Genomic DNA, 16,992 nt, shown 5'->3' with positions numbered 1-16,992 from the left:
CAACTAAGAAGAGCCAGCACTTTTTGTGACAGTCTGTTCCAGAAGCCTTAGCCAATGTCTTCACTATTTGGGTGTAGAAAGGACTACAGTCTGTGGGTTTGTGGCCCAATATGGTGATTCCGATTGGGCCATAAGTTGCTCTAGGGCAATTTGGACTGAACCTACATCTCAAATCCAAAACTTTGTGCTTCATGTTGACTTACACTGAGAGATGAAAACTACCATAATTTTTTGCATGAAATTGAATGAAGTTTGGAGACATAGCAGTCCTTCAAATGGGACTAAGGCTCCAAATTGCAGAGAGGTGGGTCCAGAGGCGTTTGTACTAGCCACAGCTATTTTCTCCCTTAATTGTTTTAAGATATGTGGTATAAATATGGATTTTCTGCGCTGTGGCAGTGTTTCTATGCACTTTGTGCCTTTAGACTGACACACACTCACAGTATACACAGACAAACACAACCTCGCCCTCTCAGAATTGGAGAGGGGCCCAGGTCACTTCCATTTTTTGAGGAGCCAAGGATAGAAGGGCCTTCTCAGTGGCTCTTCCCAGGCTTTGGAATAAACTGCCCCAAGAAGCGAGGTTGGCTCCCTCCCTCTAGTCCTTCTGTCATCAGGCAAAGAATCTTTCTTTTTTAGACAGGCTTTTAAGCAATAAGTGCAATAAGTGGGGGTCTATAGAGCACTCAATTTATGAAATCAAGTTATATTCAAGTCTTTTAAAAATTGTTTTAAATATGAATTTATGTTTTTAATATAGTTTTACGCAGCATTTTAAAATTGCTATAATGTACAGTTTAAATTGTTGTGAACCACCCTGGGTCCCCTATAGACAGAAAGGTGGCATAAAAATAAAATAAATAAATAGTAAATAAATTATAAAGCAAAGCAAAGTGTGCTGCTTATATACTGCCCCATAGTGCTTAAATCATTCTCTAGGCAATTTACAATTTAGTTATGCAGGCTACACATCCCCCCCCCCCACTCCAGTGATCTGGGTACTCAATTTACAGACCTCAGAATGATGGAAGAGACAACCTTGAGTTAGTTACCTGAGCCTGTTGGAATTAGGCTGTGAGCAGAGGCTTGACAGCAGTACTGCAGTTTAACAATTGCACCACAAGGATCATATATGGAAGGAGAGGCAGTAAACAAATAAGTGCCACAGAACTCCAGCAAAGCTCTTGTTTCTGCTGCTACTCGTAACAGAAGACTAGCCATAGTGCAGAAGAGAGAAGATTGATTATTTATTCTTCACTATTCTTCTCTCCCCAGCTCTCTGATCTGGAGAGTGTTAGTGAGATTCCAAAGTCAAAATTGTCATTGTGCTGTCCAGAGTTCAGTAAAAGAGGAGTAACAACAAGAAGCTGAGATTGTTGCCAATATTTGAAGCTAGAGCTATTAATGAGGAACGTCCAGCTCTTGCCCTATCCCTGCCTTCCTCCCCACCCTAGGCCTCTTCCTTTTGTGTTGCTGTTTGCAGTATTTTGGAGACAGATGTGCACTTTTCCTTACTTTAATGTCTGGATTTATCAAACCTCTTTGGACCAATCTGACCGAGTTTTGATCCAATGCAGATCTACTCTGCATTGGATCAGATCTCAGTTGATGTTGCAGGGATCTAATTCAGTTGCATGGATCTAATTCTAATTCTAATCACATTTCTTTGGAGTAGATTGCAATAGATTCCATTATTTTACAGCAAAATGGATATATATTCCCTGTCATAAAGTGTGCCAGGTTACCTGAAAACTACTTCCTTTTAGCTTGGTCAGCCTCACAATATTATGGTGAGCATGGAAAAAGCTGTAGATTTACACCCACCATATGCTCTTGACAGCAGTTGGAAGAGATACTATTTTTAGTACGTGTGCTTTGGTAGACATTCTTTTGGACAAAAGGTGAAACCACTTAATAGTTCAGTTGGACATAGAGCCATAAAACCAGAAAAATACGTATACATCTTTACACATATATAGGAGTGTAGGATAGGTTGGGATGGGTGTAAAAGATCATGTCCATAAACTACGGTAGATTATTGTGCTAAAAATACTTTCTGAGATGCCTGGAAAATGTTGCCTTTAAACACACAGACAGGCTTGCCACTGAAGTCAGTAGGGGCCTCATTAGCTCATCAGAGAGCAAAATTTAAGCAATTTAATAAGTCTTTGCTAGGACTGATACTATTAACATATTTTTTCCATAACTGGGATTCTTTTCTTCACAAGGGAATATATTTCCTGAAAAAAATATTTCTAAATGCTTTCTACCCTTGTCCTTTCTTAAACTATGATATAATCCTACCTTCTGTTGATATTTTTTTTTTGTCCCTGTAGGAACAACAGCGCTTTATTTATTTCTCCTTATGCATCCTTCCATCATTAGTAATCTCCCTAGTCCAAAAACCTTTGAAGAAGTTCAGTTCTTTAATGGAAACAACTATCATAAGGGAATTGACTGGTAAGAAAAATTACAAATGTCCATTGTTAGCATATGCTAAACCACAGAGGAGCAATTATAGAAGTATTTGTGACATCTACATAATTTCCAGATGAATGTTCTGCACGAGAATGATTTGGAAATTAGTTTGAACTGAGGTTTGCAAGGAAGGGTCTCTTTTTTTCCCCCTCACTTGACATTATTATACCAATATTTATGTTTTCCCGTAAACAAATGCAGTTGATGAAAGAGTTGGGCTTTCATCTTTTGTTCCTTTCTTGTCTCTTTTAATTTGTTTTTAATTGGCTGTTCCAGATGTATTGTGAATTAGCATCAGGAGCAGAGAAAATGCAAAATCAACTTTGGGAATGATTATGTCAGTGAAAATAAAGCAGAAGTACCAGACAGACAGACAGATAGACAGACAGATGAGCAGATATTATACAGTGGGTAGAATCCAATTAAAAAATTACCCAGGCAAAACTCCATCAACATAACTTTCAACTGTGAATTGCCACATGTTGAGATGTTGATGTAGGCACATGCTGTTGCCCCCATCACACAACTGATTTCCAAAACAAATGCCTACATTGACCTGGGGGCAATTCATAACCAAGATTTAATGTGGTTTTATTCCAGTAGGCATAACAAATAGGACTGTGGCATTATGATAAAGACTTTACAGGAATATATTATACAGAAGGGCTCTAGTTGAATGGTTGCAACTAGAGATGGGGGTATTCGAATATTAATATCCTGGGGCTAGACCATCCACTCACAATGACACCACCACTGCTGGCTCTGCTCTCCCTTCCAGTCGCTCCAGAGCTCACAGTTGGTTATCCACTCATCAGCCTGGCAGAGAGACTTGTCTTCCCTCCTTCTGCCAGGAGTGGATAGCCGACTGCAAGCTCCAGAGTGATTCGAGCGGATGCATGAGTGGACTGGATCCTCATTATGTCCAGCTGTGTGGGGGGCATTTGTATACGAATACCCCCATCTCTAGTTGCAACCATACTCTGCATCAGTGATTCCCAACCTTGAGTCCCTTGATGCTCTTGGACTGCAATTGTTGGTGAAGAAGATTTCAGGATTTCTGCTGGCCAGGATTTCTGTGAGTTTTAATCCAGGAACATCTGGGAACCCAAGGTGAGAACCACGGCTCTACATGAATAAGTTTCCATATCCAATCCCTGGTATCTTCAGTAAATAAAATCTGGCCAGTATTAGCTCTCCAGGGTTTCAGGCTGGATTATCTCCTAATTCTATCTGGAAATCTCTAGCAGTCCTCAGTGCTATGCCGTGCTAGTATAAACCAGGCCTGATCCTGCATAACTTCCAATATCAGATGTGACTGGATATATGTGTGGTGGTATGCCTTCAGTGTGTTGGAGTTTGTCTAGCCAGCATAGTCGGTGGTCAAGCACAGTGAGAGCTGTAGTTTAGCAACTTATCTAGGGCCACTTGATCTCCTTTCCTTATCTTGGAGCATACACTGTAGTGCCTATAGGTGATGATATGTCATGGTCTACATTTGTTCATGATTGCCCCAATGTACATAGTTGACCTGAGACACACATATTTATTTCCACACACATGCACATCCAGTACATAGGTTTCCAGATTATGAAATACTTACTTTGTGGTTGTGTGGAGAAGAAGTGTTCTAACATGTTTTACTATTATATTTTACTTGTAGGTATATGAGCTTTTTCCCCACCCCTTCTAATACCACCACTGATATCTTGTTTGAGAAAAGTGCCAACTACTTTCATTCAGAAGAAGCTCCCAAACGGGCTGCCTCCTTGATTCCAAAAGCAAAAATCATCACCATTCTCATTGATCCATCTGACCGAGCATATTCCTGGTATCAGGTATGATATTGGTGGGGGACATCTTACTGCGATCAACTCACTTCCTATCTATTACTTTAATAGCCATTTTTTTAGGATTTACTAATGAAAAAAGCACCTTGTGTCACAGTGGCTAAACCATTGTACTGTGCTCACAAGCCAGGGATCAGTCCCAGGTAGCTGGCTCAAAGTTCACTCAGCCTTCATTCCTTCTGAGGTCTGTAATGTACACAGTTATGTGTAAACTGCATAATTAACTCCTAAACTTCTGAGAGAGTGCTTTCGGCAGTATATAAGCAGCACACCTTTTTGTTTACTGTTTCATACCATCAAATCTTTAGGCTCAGAGTGGGAAATCTCAGGCTCTGAGCCAAATACAGCTTATCTGGGACTTGAGAGCCACGCCCTCTTCCCTATAACATCATGGTTTACTAATTTCCCAGCCATTGTCAGCATTATTTTTCCATTCTAAAAAGCTAAAATAACCCTCTGTAGTCACTGGTGCCAAGCACTTAGGGTAACATTTGTCTCTACATTTGAATTTGGTTAGCCTAGAAGAGGCTCCCCAAACTCTAAATGGAAGGAAAAAGTAGGCAGTATAAATAGCATGATTTATGCTCCACAGGGATGGCAAATAGTGCAATCGGGGGGGGAGGGGGAGTCATCCTAAATGGGCAAGTTGGTGAACCCCCTTATTCAGACCATGAGCTACCAATATTTCTCTATTAACATGGCCATCTTGCCTCCTTATGAGAAGCCCTGAGCAGTAGACTCTGGTGTCAAAAGTTGCACACCTAGATCTGGAGTTAAACATGCTGGCTGGTGACTCTTTTTTTGATATCCACAGCTTGGTTGCAACAGTGGTAGTGAGCTATAGCCAATTAGAAATGGGCTGGTTGCATTCTCATTTTTTAATTTATTTTTTTTTTTATTTTGAAAAACTAGGGATAAGGTAAGGAGTACAAAAGGTAGAGGGGGATACCGGGGGGGGGGGGGAGAAAAGGGGGAAGAGAGCACAAAATGTACTGTCATCCAATCTGTTTGTTCATGTTGTAATATCAAGTCTACTTTTCACGTTTCTACAATTTGATTGCCCTCCAGGTTTCAACTTACAGTTACATCTTAGTTTAATTCTATGTTGTTCAAGCACTATCTGGTGACTCAAGCCATTTATATAATAAATCCCAATGTTCAGTTGCCTTTTGTTTTCAGTTGCAGGGAGTTAAACACACTGGCAGGTGACTCTCTTTTTTTCATATCCACAGCTTGATTGCAACAGTGGCAGTGAGCCATAGCCAACTAGAAATGGGCTGGTGGCATTCTCCAACCTATGGCATGTGCAATTGCCACCTCTCTAGGGCTGAGAGTAAAGTAATATTGGCCAGGACATCCTGTGGTGTAGCAGTGTGAGCGTTTCCTTGACCTTCCCCCTCAGATCTCCATGTCCCAGACATACATGACATAACTTATCAAACTTAGTGGATCTAAGTCAACAAACAATTCACTTTTCTATCATCTTTCCTCCAGCACTTTCTTTCTTTACATTCAACAGATCTCCTTGCAACAGGCATGGGATAGAACTAATGCCTTGATCCGGGTTTTACGTTTTGCCTCGACTCCTTCACCTCCATATTAAGGAGGAATAAGGGTGGTAAACCCGCTACCCCCCCCCCAAATGGCTTCAAAACTAGTGCTTGGGTCCAGTCTGAGATGAAGTTTGAAGGGACTCATCCCACAGGGCTTCCCAAACACTTCTATACATGCCTGCTTCTCTAGGTTTTGAGCTTCCCTTTCTTCTCTCTCTCTCTCTCTCTCTCTCCTTTCTACATCTCCACCTCTCAGAAGCCTGGCCCCAGTAACGCGGCTTTCTATACACTTTTCTGTTCCATTCTTGCTCCACTTCTTCACTAGGCACCTTAAAAAATAACCCATTCCCTGTCCAGGACTCTTCCTTAATTATCTCCACCCAGCCTTCTATATGTTTAATTTTCTCACACACCTCAACTGACCACCATCCTTCCTCTACTTCTTTACTTTCCAACTGCCTCTCTTCTTCCCTCACATCTTCTTTTAGTTCTCCCTCTTTTCCTGCTAAAATAGCTCCCCCTCCTGGTGCAATTTATCCAGGGTCTTTTACATTGATGCTTTTCACAGTCATCTTTCCCAGCCCTTCTGTCAAATCTATCAGGTCTGTTTCTTCATATTTTTCTTTTCTTACAGACGGCACACTTCTGTCTTCCGGGTCCATCATTTCTTCAATGTCACAAGCAGGTATCATGTCACTGTTGACAACAGATTGCCACTAATTAAAACATTCTTATTTTTTTTAAAAAAATCAAGATACATGCAACTTCTCATTGTGCACAAGTTGCATGCATCCCGAAATTGAAAAAGGAACTCCTTAATCAGCAGCAAGCTGCTGTTACCAGTGACTGCATTCCTAGTGCACTGGTGGAGCTTCACAAGAAGATACTGGTCACTAGAGCAGCATTACTTTAGGATCCATTGCCCCAATCCCTAAAGGGAGAACTAAACATGGACAGTGGATATTCTGTATCTACGTTGTGTATTCATTTGTGATATCTCCAGACAGTCATTCAAGAAAAAAAGATTGTTTGCTAAATATTAAACATTCAAGTAGGAAAGAACTTGAATTAAAACAGTGGATAAGGTAAAGGTAAAGGTTCCCCTTGACATTTAGTCCAGTCGTGTCCGACTCTAGGGCATAGTGCTCATCCCCGTTTCCAAGCCATAGAGCCTTTGTCCGAAGGCAGTTTCCATGGTCACGTGGCCAGCACGACTAGACACTGAATGCTGTGACCTTCCCACCATAGTGGTCCCTATTTATCTACTCACATTTTTACATGCTTTCGAACTGCTCGGTTAGCAGGAGCTGGGACAAGCGACGGGAGCTCACTCCGTCACCTGGATTCAATTTTACGACTGCTGGTCTTCCGACATTACAGCACAGAGGCTTCTGCAGCTTAACCCACAGTGCCACCATGTCCCAGGATAACCTTTAAAAAACATGAACGCAGTAGTAGAAAGTTTTGATCCTGTGTTAACTACATGACTGAGCACATACGTTTTCTTTGTCTACAAAAAAAGATACCAAGGAAAGTTACCTTGTCAGGGGACTTGTCAGGGGAACACACTTTAGATTTTCTCCCCACATCCTATTGTTATTATCCGAAAACTTTATACGTTGCTTTGCTTGTTTTTAATTTGTGTGCATTTTATTTGTAAGTTATCTACAGTCCTGCTGAGAAGCAGGCATGCAAGCTGTAGAAATAATAACAATGTTAGTAACAGTATTCTCCTTAGAGATGGAAACATGGAGCAGGGTCTCACTAGTTAATTTAAAACAAAGTTAAGTGGTAGGAGGCATATATGAAAAACTGTCCCTCCTGCTATCTGAAAGCTAGACAATAGAGGGTTTTAAAAGTGAAACACAGAATCTTGATTTCAACCTGAATGTGAAGTGTGTTAGCCAATGCCAGTTTTAGAATAGTTGTGTTGTTCAAACTACAGGAAGTCAGATTTAGGTTGAATATCAGGAAAAAACCCTTAACAGCACAACAATGAAACTAATTACCTCAGGAGGTGCTGAGTGCAGCAACGGTGGAGGCATTCAAGAGAAAATTGGACAACCATCTGTCTGATCTGCTTTGATTTGGATTCTTGCATTAAGCAGGGGGTTAGATTTGATGTCCTTATAGGCCCCTTCCAACTCCATTATTCTATGATTCTATACTCTCATCTGTCAAAAGGTGAGCAACAGCATATTATATCAGTTAGAGTTTATCAAGCATGAATGACAGTAGCTAGATTTCTTTAAGTAAAATGATTTCCAGAACAATTAAAAACAAGAGTCTTAGATAACCAACTGGGGTGGTTATCCTTAATTCCTGAGATCAAACTAGCCCTTTCAGGTGCTAGTTCAGTTCTCTTTGGTCCTTATTTCCCCTTTTCAATGATAGAATCACCTAATGACTTAGGACAGGATTTTTCTTACTCTAAATCAGTGGTGTCGAACTGTGGCCCTCCAGATGTTCTTGGACTTCAACTCCCAGAAGCCTTCACCACCACCTCTGCTGGCCAGGATTTCTGGGAGTTGAAGGCCAAGAACATCTGGAGGGCCACAGTTCAACACCACTGCTCTAAATAGTTCAAAATGCCTCTCCTAGGCCAATATACTAGCAGTAAGAGATTTGACCTTAAATATACTGGTATATCTGGTCCCAAGCTGTTGCCTTCAGCCCTGTGTTCAGTTTCTCTCTGTGTTGGAGGGATTGGATATTAATCTTAGAGTGAAAACAGTTTCCCACTTTTGCCTTAATAACTAACAAATTTATCATGAAATATGCTTTTGTAGCATCAATCCCACTTAATCATAAGTATGGAATGTCATCAGCCCATGCTCGTAGGGATGGATGGATGGATGGATGGATGGATGGATGGATGGATGGATGGATGGATGGATGGATGGATGGATGGATGGATGGATGGATGGATGGATGGATGGATGGATGGATGGATGGATGGATGGATGGATGGATGGGTACAATGAGAACAAAGACATGTCAGCAATTTGTCTGCAACTGTTTACAGTTGCCACATTAATCAGAATTGGGGAAAGACATTCTGGTAGATGTCTAGGGGACTAGGGTAAATCTCTACCTGGCTTGGGATTAATTTCCATCAAATTTCTTTCAATTAGCATCAGCGTTCCCATGAGGATGCTGCTGCTCTGAAGTTCAATTTCTATGAAGTTATTACTTCAGATGACTGGGCACCCCCTGAGCTAAGGACTCTGCAGAAAAGGTGTTTGATTCCTGGCTGGTACGCTATCCATATAGAAAGATGGCTAAGGCACTTCCCTACTTCACAGGTAATTTCCATTTTATTAAGTATTCTATTCCCCTCCCCCATGATAAAGGATCATCATATCTTGATAACCTGTTTAATACTGTAATATGCTTAATAATGGATTGTAATATTGTAACTTGCTTAATAATGGATTGAAACACCTCAAGCATACATTTAATGGCTCGTTTTAAAAGATTAAGTATTTGGCATACAGAAAAATGTTCATTCAATACTGAAAGAGTTCACTATAGGGGAAATTTGGGAAATCTCTTGACATCTACAGACTGTGGAATTTTTAAGAGGTCCCAGAAGATCAGTGATTTATATAAATAAATATGAATGTTGGAACATAACAGTGTAAATATTTTCCCAGTCCTTTTTTCTCCATAGGAATATTTTTGTGCAAAAATTATTTGTGTAAGAGCTTCTGGTATTGCAGAGATAACTCAGCAAGGCCACAGATACAATATTAAGACTACATTCCACTAAAGCATGGGATTCAAGCAAGCCTGGTGCTCAGAGGGTCCACCCATACCAAACACCTGGAAGAAAACTACTTTTTCTCTGTATCTTGTGACTGAGTAACCTGCAGAAATACTGTTTATTTCCAAGCCCCTGTGTTCAGTGTCAGGGCAGTAGAAATTTCCTCCCTTTTGTCCCTGAAGTCATGTTGATCCCACTCTGATAAAAGAGAAGTCCTCTGAGCAGGTTTTTCTTTGTCAGAATGAGTTTGTGCTTAGTTTTGGCAATTTATTGGGCATATAGAAACTGTTTGTTTTGTCTGCCTGTTTGTTCCATTTACATCACACATTTCCTCCAATGACATTATACATGGCTCTCCTCCTCCCACACTATTCTCACCACAATTGTGTAACATAGGCCAGGTTGAGAATATGTGACGGGCCAAGAACATGAGTTTCTCGGCTAAGCTGAGCTTTGAATCCCAATTTTGTGTATCCTGGTTGAACATTCTAATATGCTGTTTCTTAACTGTAAAGTATGGGATTTTCTTTTCAGAGGAAAAAAAAAAAGTAGGTGTGTGATGTATTGCAACCTAGCCCTCTAAAGGGTGTTGGTAGAGCCATTACCATCTAAAAGTATTCACCTGCACCACTGCTGCTTCTTCTGCGTGCTTGCTTGGTGAGATTCATTTTACAAGAGTTGTAACACTGAGCACTTAACCAAATGTACTAAAGTACATTGCAGTTGTTGTGCACTCATAATTAATAATGTGCACTCAAAACTTCAATTATTCAAACTAAGTTCACACACAAAGAATATCCAGTAAGGCAGCTTTTAAAACCATATACTGTTCTCAAGAACCACAGCAGCATCAAAATCGCTGTAATCACACACTTCCAGTATGGTACCAGAGCAGTTAATCTTGACATTTCCAAAATATAAGCAATGGTGGCAGAGCAGAATTTCAAACAATGTTCTTCATGCCTTGAATATGCCATAAATATAGATATATATACACAGTGAGCTCTCTCAATATAGGTAGCATGGTTGTCTGTAGAGATGTTTGTGTACGCAGGCAAGCACTAGGATTAAAACATTCCGCAAAGCATATAAATCTCAATCCAATTCCCAGTCCTAAATAAATCAATGGATCCAATTGTCCCTGGGAATCAATTGCTAAATAGAAAATTAAAAGGTCTGCTGTAGCTGGGACAAGCCAATGGATTTAGGATGTACATGTTGGTCTGGGACTAGTACAATGTACTGGGATAAGAGCTGGGGAAAGTGAAAGAGATGGGGAGTTGACCTATCTGGGGAGTAGACAATGTCAGGTTCATATGAAATCTTTGTTTCAGGGGGGGAAATCCCATGATCCACCAATTGGATCTAAGTGTTTGCACACAGGACAGACATACACTTAAAGAACGATAAAGAGTAATTTCTTCCAGATGCTGGTGGTTATGCCTTCCTTTGTGATGGTGCTGCAATCCAGATACATAAATGGGAAGATACTTCATAACCATTTTGATCTTTCACTGATGTATTTTTGGTGAGGACATCCTTGCCCATCACAGGCTGATCACACTTAAGGGTGATTTCAAGAGCTTTGCTAATATGAAGTGATTCTGATGCATTATAATAGATACATTTCTCACGTTATGTCACAGCAAACAGGATTTGGTGACAAGTCATCTTTTTTTCTAGATATATTAATCATGCAGCATTGCTTCATACTTCATCTGATTGACATGACATATATAAATAAACAATGTATTTGTTTATACAGTTGCTAATAATCGATGGACAGCAGCTAAGAAGTGATCCAGCTAGCATAATGGATGAAGTGCAGAAGTTTCTGGGAGTTTCTCCTCATTATAATTATTCTGAAGCCCTAACGTGAGTCTCTTTTATGTCATTTTCTTCTTTCCCTTGTTATAATCTTCAGCCCCTGCACTTTCTATTGGCAATCTGTTATACTGTATCATGTGAAGGCTTGCATAACAAATGAAACGTCTTTATCCACTTGATGTGTCCTACTTACCCATGAATGGGGAGTGTGTGGGCCTCCAGGTGTTGCCAAGCTTTAAGCCTCATGATCCTTCAGCATTAGCTCTACTCACCAGGACTTATAAAGGTGACAGTCGAAAAGCTTAAGCAGGCTGCACATTCCCCACTCATACTTAAAGGATTAAACATTGTGCAATCGGTGGTTCCTCCACATTCAAGTATGTTCTCATTTGTGCTGTGGGTGGGTGTGTTTAAATTGTCCATGTATTCGAATTGTACACATACATATTCCAATATGTTTTAGTTCAATGGACTCAGAATGTGCACTGAGATACACACACTGATCAGACACAACATTGAAAGAACCAGCAAGTGAAGTGAATAGCACTGATTATATCATTGCAATGGCAACTGTCAAGGAGGCAGATATATTAGGCATCAAGTGAACAGTCAATTCTTGAATTTCAGGCATTCAAAGCAGTAAATATGGACACACGAAAAAATCTGAGTGACTTTGACAAGGGCCAAATAGTGATGGCTAGATGACTGTGGAGTCCATGCCTTGGCACATCAGAGCTGTTTTGGCAGTACTAGAGGGACCTAGATGATATTAGGCAGGTGGTTTTAATGTTATGGCTGATCCGTATAAGAATAACATAGGGGGTTTTTTTTTGCTCCTACAGAGAGAGCCCATGTTAAGCCCTTTAACAATTTAGCAGCCAAAACAGGAGTGTCCAATGAAACCAAGGGCATGTAAAAATCCTTAACTGTGGCTGGATCACACCCATACTCAATTATCATGGCTATATTTGGCACCAAATACTAAAAAAATCAGTTGGTTCCAGCAAATACCTTTGGTGTTTTACAGGATGGAAAAAGTTCTTCCAAATTAACACTCTGCCTTGGTAAACTTAAGTGCATTTCTTTGAAAGCTGATGCATTGTTTGGAACACTGTTCTATGGTATTGTTTCTTTCCTTGTGCATAGCAAGTAATATCGTTTCTTCTCTTGGGAAATTATTGAAAGCCAGCAAAACCACTTTGCTATGCAAAAAAAATGAGATTGCGAAATCCAAGCTAGAAATGAATCTCTCCTCAATGTATCCATTTAATCAATGATTTATTTCATTTTAATTGATACCACTACCATGGGCAGATTGAATGTTGAAAATTAGCACAGTAACAGACAGAGCTGGAAAAGTAACCCTTCTTTGTCTGGAGTATGCTCACTTATGTATATGCAGCTGCATTGCTATGGGAAGTAAAAAAAGAAGCAAGGCAAAATACCGCCTGGATCTTTTTCGCTGTCACTCTTGCCCTGTCTGTATAGGTGTGTGTGTATGGTTGTATAATAGCTACTGCCATTTGTATTCCAACCAATTAGAGTTAGACCTTTCCAACACCTGCCGAATGGAATACACACTTTTCCCCATATGACCTAATGCAACCCTTTCACCATGTTTTATGTATGACTTAAGTTTGAAAACAGTATATTCAAAACCAAGTATGGCCTTTGCCTCATTCTTTGGTGTGTATTTTTAAAAGCATTACAACCACCCTATCTTTGACTTTTCAGGATAATATTACAAATCTCTGCCAGCATGGCTTTTGAGATAAGTTTAAATGGCTGCCTTAGATGGGTGAGACTGGCTTTAGCTGTCCCCTTATCCAGACTTCACAATAATCTAGGCAAACTTTTGTAGCTTTGATCCCCAGAAAGGATTTTGGTGTCAGCTGCTGGAAGGAGGAAAGACAAAATGTCTGGGGAAAAGCAAAGGTCGGAAATACCCACCAATGGATCAAGAGGTATGGTTTTTGTCATATACTTGTCTTAGTAATTAAAGCAGTGATCACAATCCTATCATGTTTACCTAGTGCAAATCTCAGATCATGTAGTGCACACGGTTGTACTGGCTATCTGTTGCATGTTCACACCCACCCTGGTCATGAGCTTCATTGTTCATTCAGTTGCACACTGAGGTGGGCATTGGATGCCAAGAAAGTGGGAGCTGCACCATTTCCCTTATGCATGTGTTATATCACAATAGGGTTTTGGCCTTTCTTGCTACTGAGTACAATTTTGCTGTCTCAATGAAGCAAAAATTAACAGCAGATCAATGCTGTAAGCAGGTTTGAGGTGGTCTATTGGTGAAACAGTGTTCCGTGTCTAAGTCGCACTGGCCATCTGACCACGGAAGATTGTTTTCGGACAAACGCTAGCTCTATGGCTTGGAAATGGGGATGAGCACCGCCCCCTAGAGTCGAACACAACTGGACAAAAATTGTCAAGGGGAACCTTTACCTTTACCTTTATTGATGAAATATCCGCCCCCCCCTTTTTTTTTTTTGGAATGGATCATCTTTGTTTTCACTGTTGCTTTTGTTGCCAATCCTTGTTTTGCCCCTCTTTCTCCAGGATCCAAAGCCACCCAACCAGCCTGAAGGGCAACATGGGCTACCCTTTCCTCTCTTTTCACACGTCACTGGTCACTTGGTCAGAAAAAAGCAAAAGCAATACCATTGTAGCACCTATAAATACCATCCATTTCTATGTGGGTTTTCATGAATTGCAAGCCACTTCTTCATACATATGAAGCACAATATTAGGGTGCAAGGATTATATAAAGTACACACAGCATATGTGTACCCCCTGCATGGCCAGGGATAGAAGTATTTGGACAGACAGGGAGGAAGAAGAGCAAAGCCAGAAGTTTTGAACATTAGCTGCCTAGAGTGGTCATATCGACCAGATAGGCGGGATATAAATTGAATAAATAAATAAAATAAAAATAAAGTTGTCCATTGTATACCCATGGAGCTCAGCAGGGAACCAAAACTGTTGACCTTTACTGGTGGCACAAAACTGAATGGGAGCTCAATTGTGCCTTGTGCAGTCTAATGCAATGATTTATGCTACATATTCTTGCTTACTGGAAAATAACATGTATAATGCCATTACATTGGTTCTGATTTAAGGTTAAACCTTTCCAGAATTTTCTAGGCCTACAGAAATGGTTTGCCATTTTCTTCTTCAGGAAGCACTTCGGGACTGGCCCCAAACTGCACAGCCTGGCTCTTCTACAAGGCACAGTGCAGAAATGAACTGCTGGCTCCAGTAGCTCCATGTCATCCAGTAGCTTCCATGTCGGCTAGCTTGTTCGTCAGAAGTATAGAAGTGTGGTCTGTATAGAAAACCATGTTAACAGCAGAGGCATGGTAGAGCCATGATCTTGAATGACCCCACTTGTTAAAATGCAATGTAAGGGTTCCAATATTGGCACGAAATATATTTTCTATCCCTTTTGCTGGCGCTAAGTTGACCTAGGCTTTTTACTAGTTGGCAAAGGAAAGCTCCTGACCAGTATCTTTAGGAGTTCCTATAGGGCTGGAAGGCCTAATTTCAGAGGTAGGCATCTTCTTGTTGCAAACATTGCACACCCTTTTAAATAACATAATTACACTACAATTACAGCTGTAGTTTCGACCAACCCTGTTAGATGACACAGATTATTATTATTATTATTATTATTATTATTATTATTATTATTATTATTATTATTATTATTATTATTATTATTATTATTATTATTATTATTATTATTATTATTATTATTATCATCATCATCATCATCATCATCATCATCATTATTATATAAATTGCTCAAGATGTAATAAATATGTATAATAACCTATATACTTTTTTTACTCTTTTGAATGTGGTGGATTTCTTTTCATGAGATTATTTAAACAAATCCTGTGAAGGACTCCCAATAGCTCTTAATTATTTGACATTTTTGTTTTGTTTCCCTTATTGCCAGTCTAGAGAGTTCCTTTCCAACTACTACCGAGATCACAACGTGGAACTGTCCAAATTGCTACACAGACTGGGACAACCTTTGCCATCTTGGCTAAGACAAGAGCTTCAAAAAGTGAGATAGCATCAAGAAGAAGACAGAGTACCTAAACCCTGCTTCCTTCACTTCACCATCCGTCACTTTCTGGCTCACTTGTTAGTAGAGGACCTCATGAAAAATAATTATTGAAGAGTTGTTTTTTAAAGGGATGCACAGGGGGAAAAAAGGGGAATTGTTATAAATGCACTTTGCTGGCTGTTTATTACTATCTTTGGGGTCAACTTCCAGGAAAGGTTACAGAGCAAGGAGCTGTTAATCTTTATTCAGTCTGGGACACATGCATATTCTGTTTAACCAGAAAAGTCCTAGGAACTATATTTTACAACTGATAGTCTTTATCATATATGATAAATTAACACCTGTCAAGACACAAGCAAAGAATGGAAGCATTTTTCTATGGATTGCAAGGTTTGTAATTTCCTTGACAACTACAGTTTTGGTTCAGTTTGCACAACCTCCCCCCGTTTGTTATTTTGGGGCTGGTTTTACAAACACCTGTATTCTATACTACTGCAACTAAAATAAAGGTTGTTACAATCTCCAGGGGGCTGTCTTTTCTAGTATATTTGATAGCTGCATACTGCTTTTTTCTTTCTTTCTTTTTCTTTTTAATAATCTAGTAAGAATATTGGATTCTGTACGAAAATAGCACAATATGTGACCCACGAGCTTCGGATGCTCCTTTGGCAATTTTCCTCGGTATGGGTATTTTTAATAAAATCATTCTACTTCCAACTTCCAGTAGAAATGCATGTGTTTATCCCTATGATTATAGAGATCTCTTGCTACTCTGTTTTGCTGTTCAAGACATTATAGTTGCTAAATAACAGTGCCTTTAAATTTTTCTATATGGGGGTGTGGAGGCTTGGGTTATTGCTTCATGACTATAAAGATATATGTAATATCACAATGTATGGATTTTATGCTTCCACTGTACAACACGGCATTCCAGATTTTGCTTGATTTCAACCCCTTTCACCTCTCACTGTTTGGCTTTGCTGGCAACTTGAGTGGCAATGAAAAATACTTAAGAAGAAAGAGGATTGCAAATAAAGTGAGATAAAGGAGGGGTGGCAATAGGTAACAAGGTGATGAAAAGATTATGCACTCCAGGATACAAATAAGAAGACAGAAAAAAGCCAGGCAAAAAAAGGAGGAGATTTCTAGGGACAACCAATCAAACATGATGCAAAGAGACCAGCCCTGATCCATGGCTAACAGATCTATGCTTGCAGATGAACCATAGTGGGAACTTCCAGTTGTCAAATATGAAGAAACTTTGTTTGGCAGTTGTTCCAAAAATGAATTACAGATAGATATGTTACCCTGTTTCAGAAAAAAAAAATAGCAAAGAATCTTGTGGCACTTTAAAGACCACATTACATCTGATAGACTGCAGTTTATGAAATTAAACATTATAGTCTTTAAGATGCCCCCAAAGGCAAGACA

At 39.8% G+C, this 16,992-nt stretch overlaps 1 protein-coding gene across 2 annotated transcripts in view; it reads left to right on the top strand.

The window, feature by feature from the left end:
• Positions 1–16,278, top strand: part of LOC110083896 (bifunctional heparan sulfate N-deacetylase/N-sulfotransferase 4) — a 138,951-nt gene extending 122,673 nt beyond the window's left edge. For both annotated transcript variants that reach the window (XM_078376627.1, XM_078376626.1), the window contains 6 exons: positions 2,337–2,460; positions 4,139–4,313; positions 9,013–9,183; positions 11,410–11,519; positions 13,333–13,435; positions 15,448–16,278. In XM_078376627.1, coding sequence (XP_078232753.1) covers positions 2,337–2,460; positions 4,139–4,313; positions 9,013–9,183; positions 11,410–11,519; positions 13,333–13,435; positions 15,448–15,567 — 803 coding nt within the window. In that variant the 3' untranslated portion in view covers positions 15,568–16,278. The remainder of the gene's footprint in view (positions 1–2,336; positions 2,461–4,138; positions 4,314–9,012; positions 9,184–11,409; positions 11,520–13,332; positions 13,436–15,447) is intronic.
• The last annotated feature ends 714 nt before the right edge of the window (positions 16,279–16,992 follow it).

The sequence above is a fragment of the Pogona vitticeps genome, chromosome 5 (assembly GCF_051106095.1).
Source record: "Pogona vitticeps strain Pit_001003342236 chromosome 5, PviZW2.1, whole genome shotgun sequence".
Classification (NCBI taxonomy): Eukaryota; Metazoa; Chordata; class Lepidosauria; order Squamata; family Agamidae; genus Pogona; species Pogona vitticeps.
This window is presented reverse-complemented; position numbering and strand designations above follow the sequence as displayed.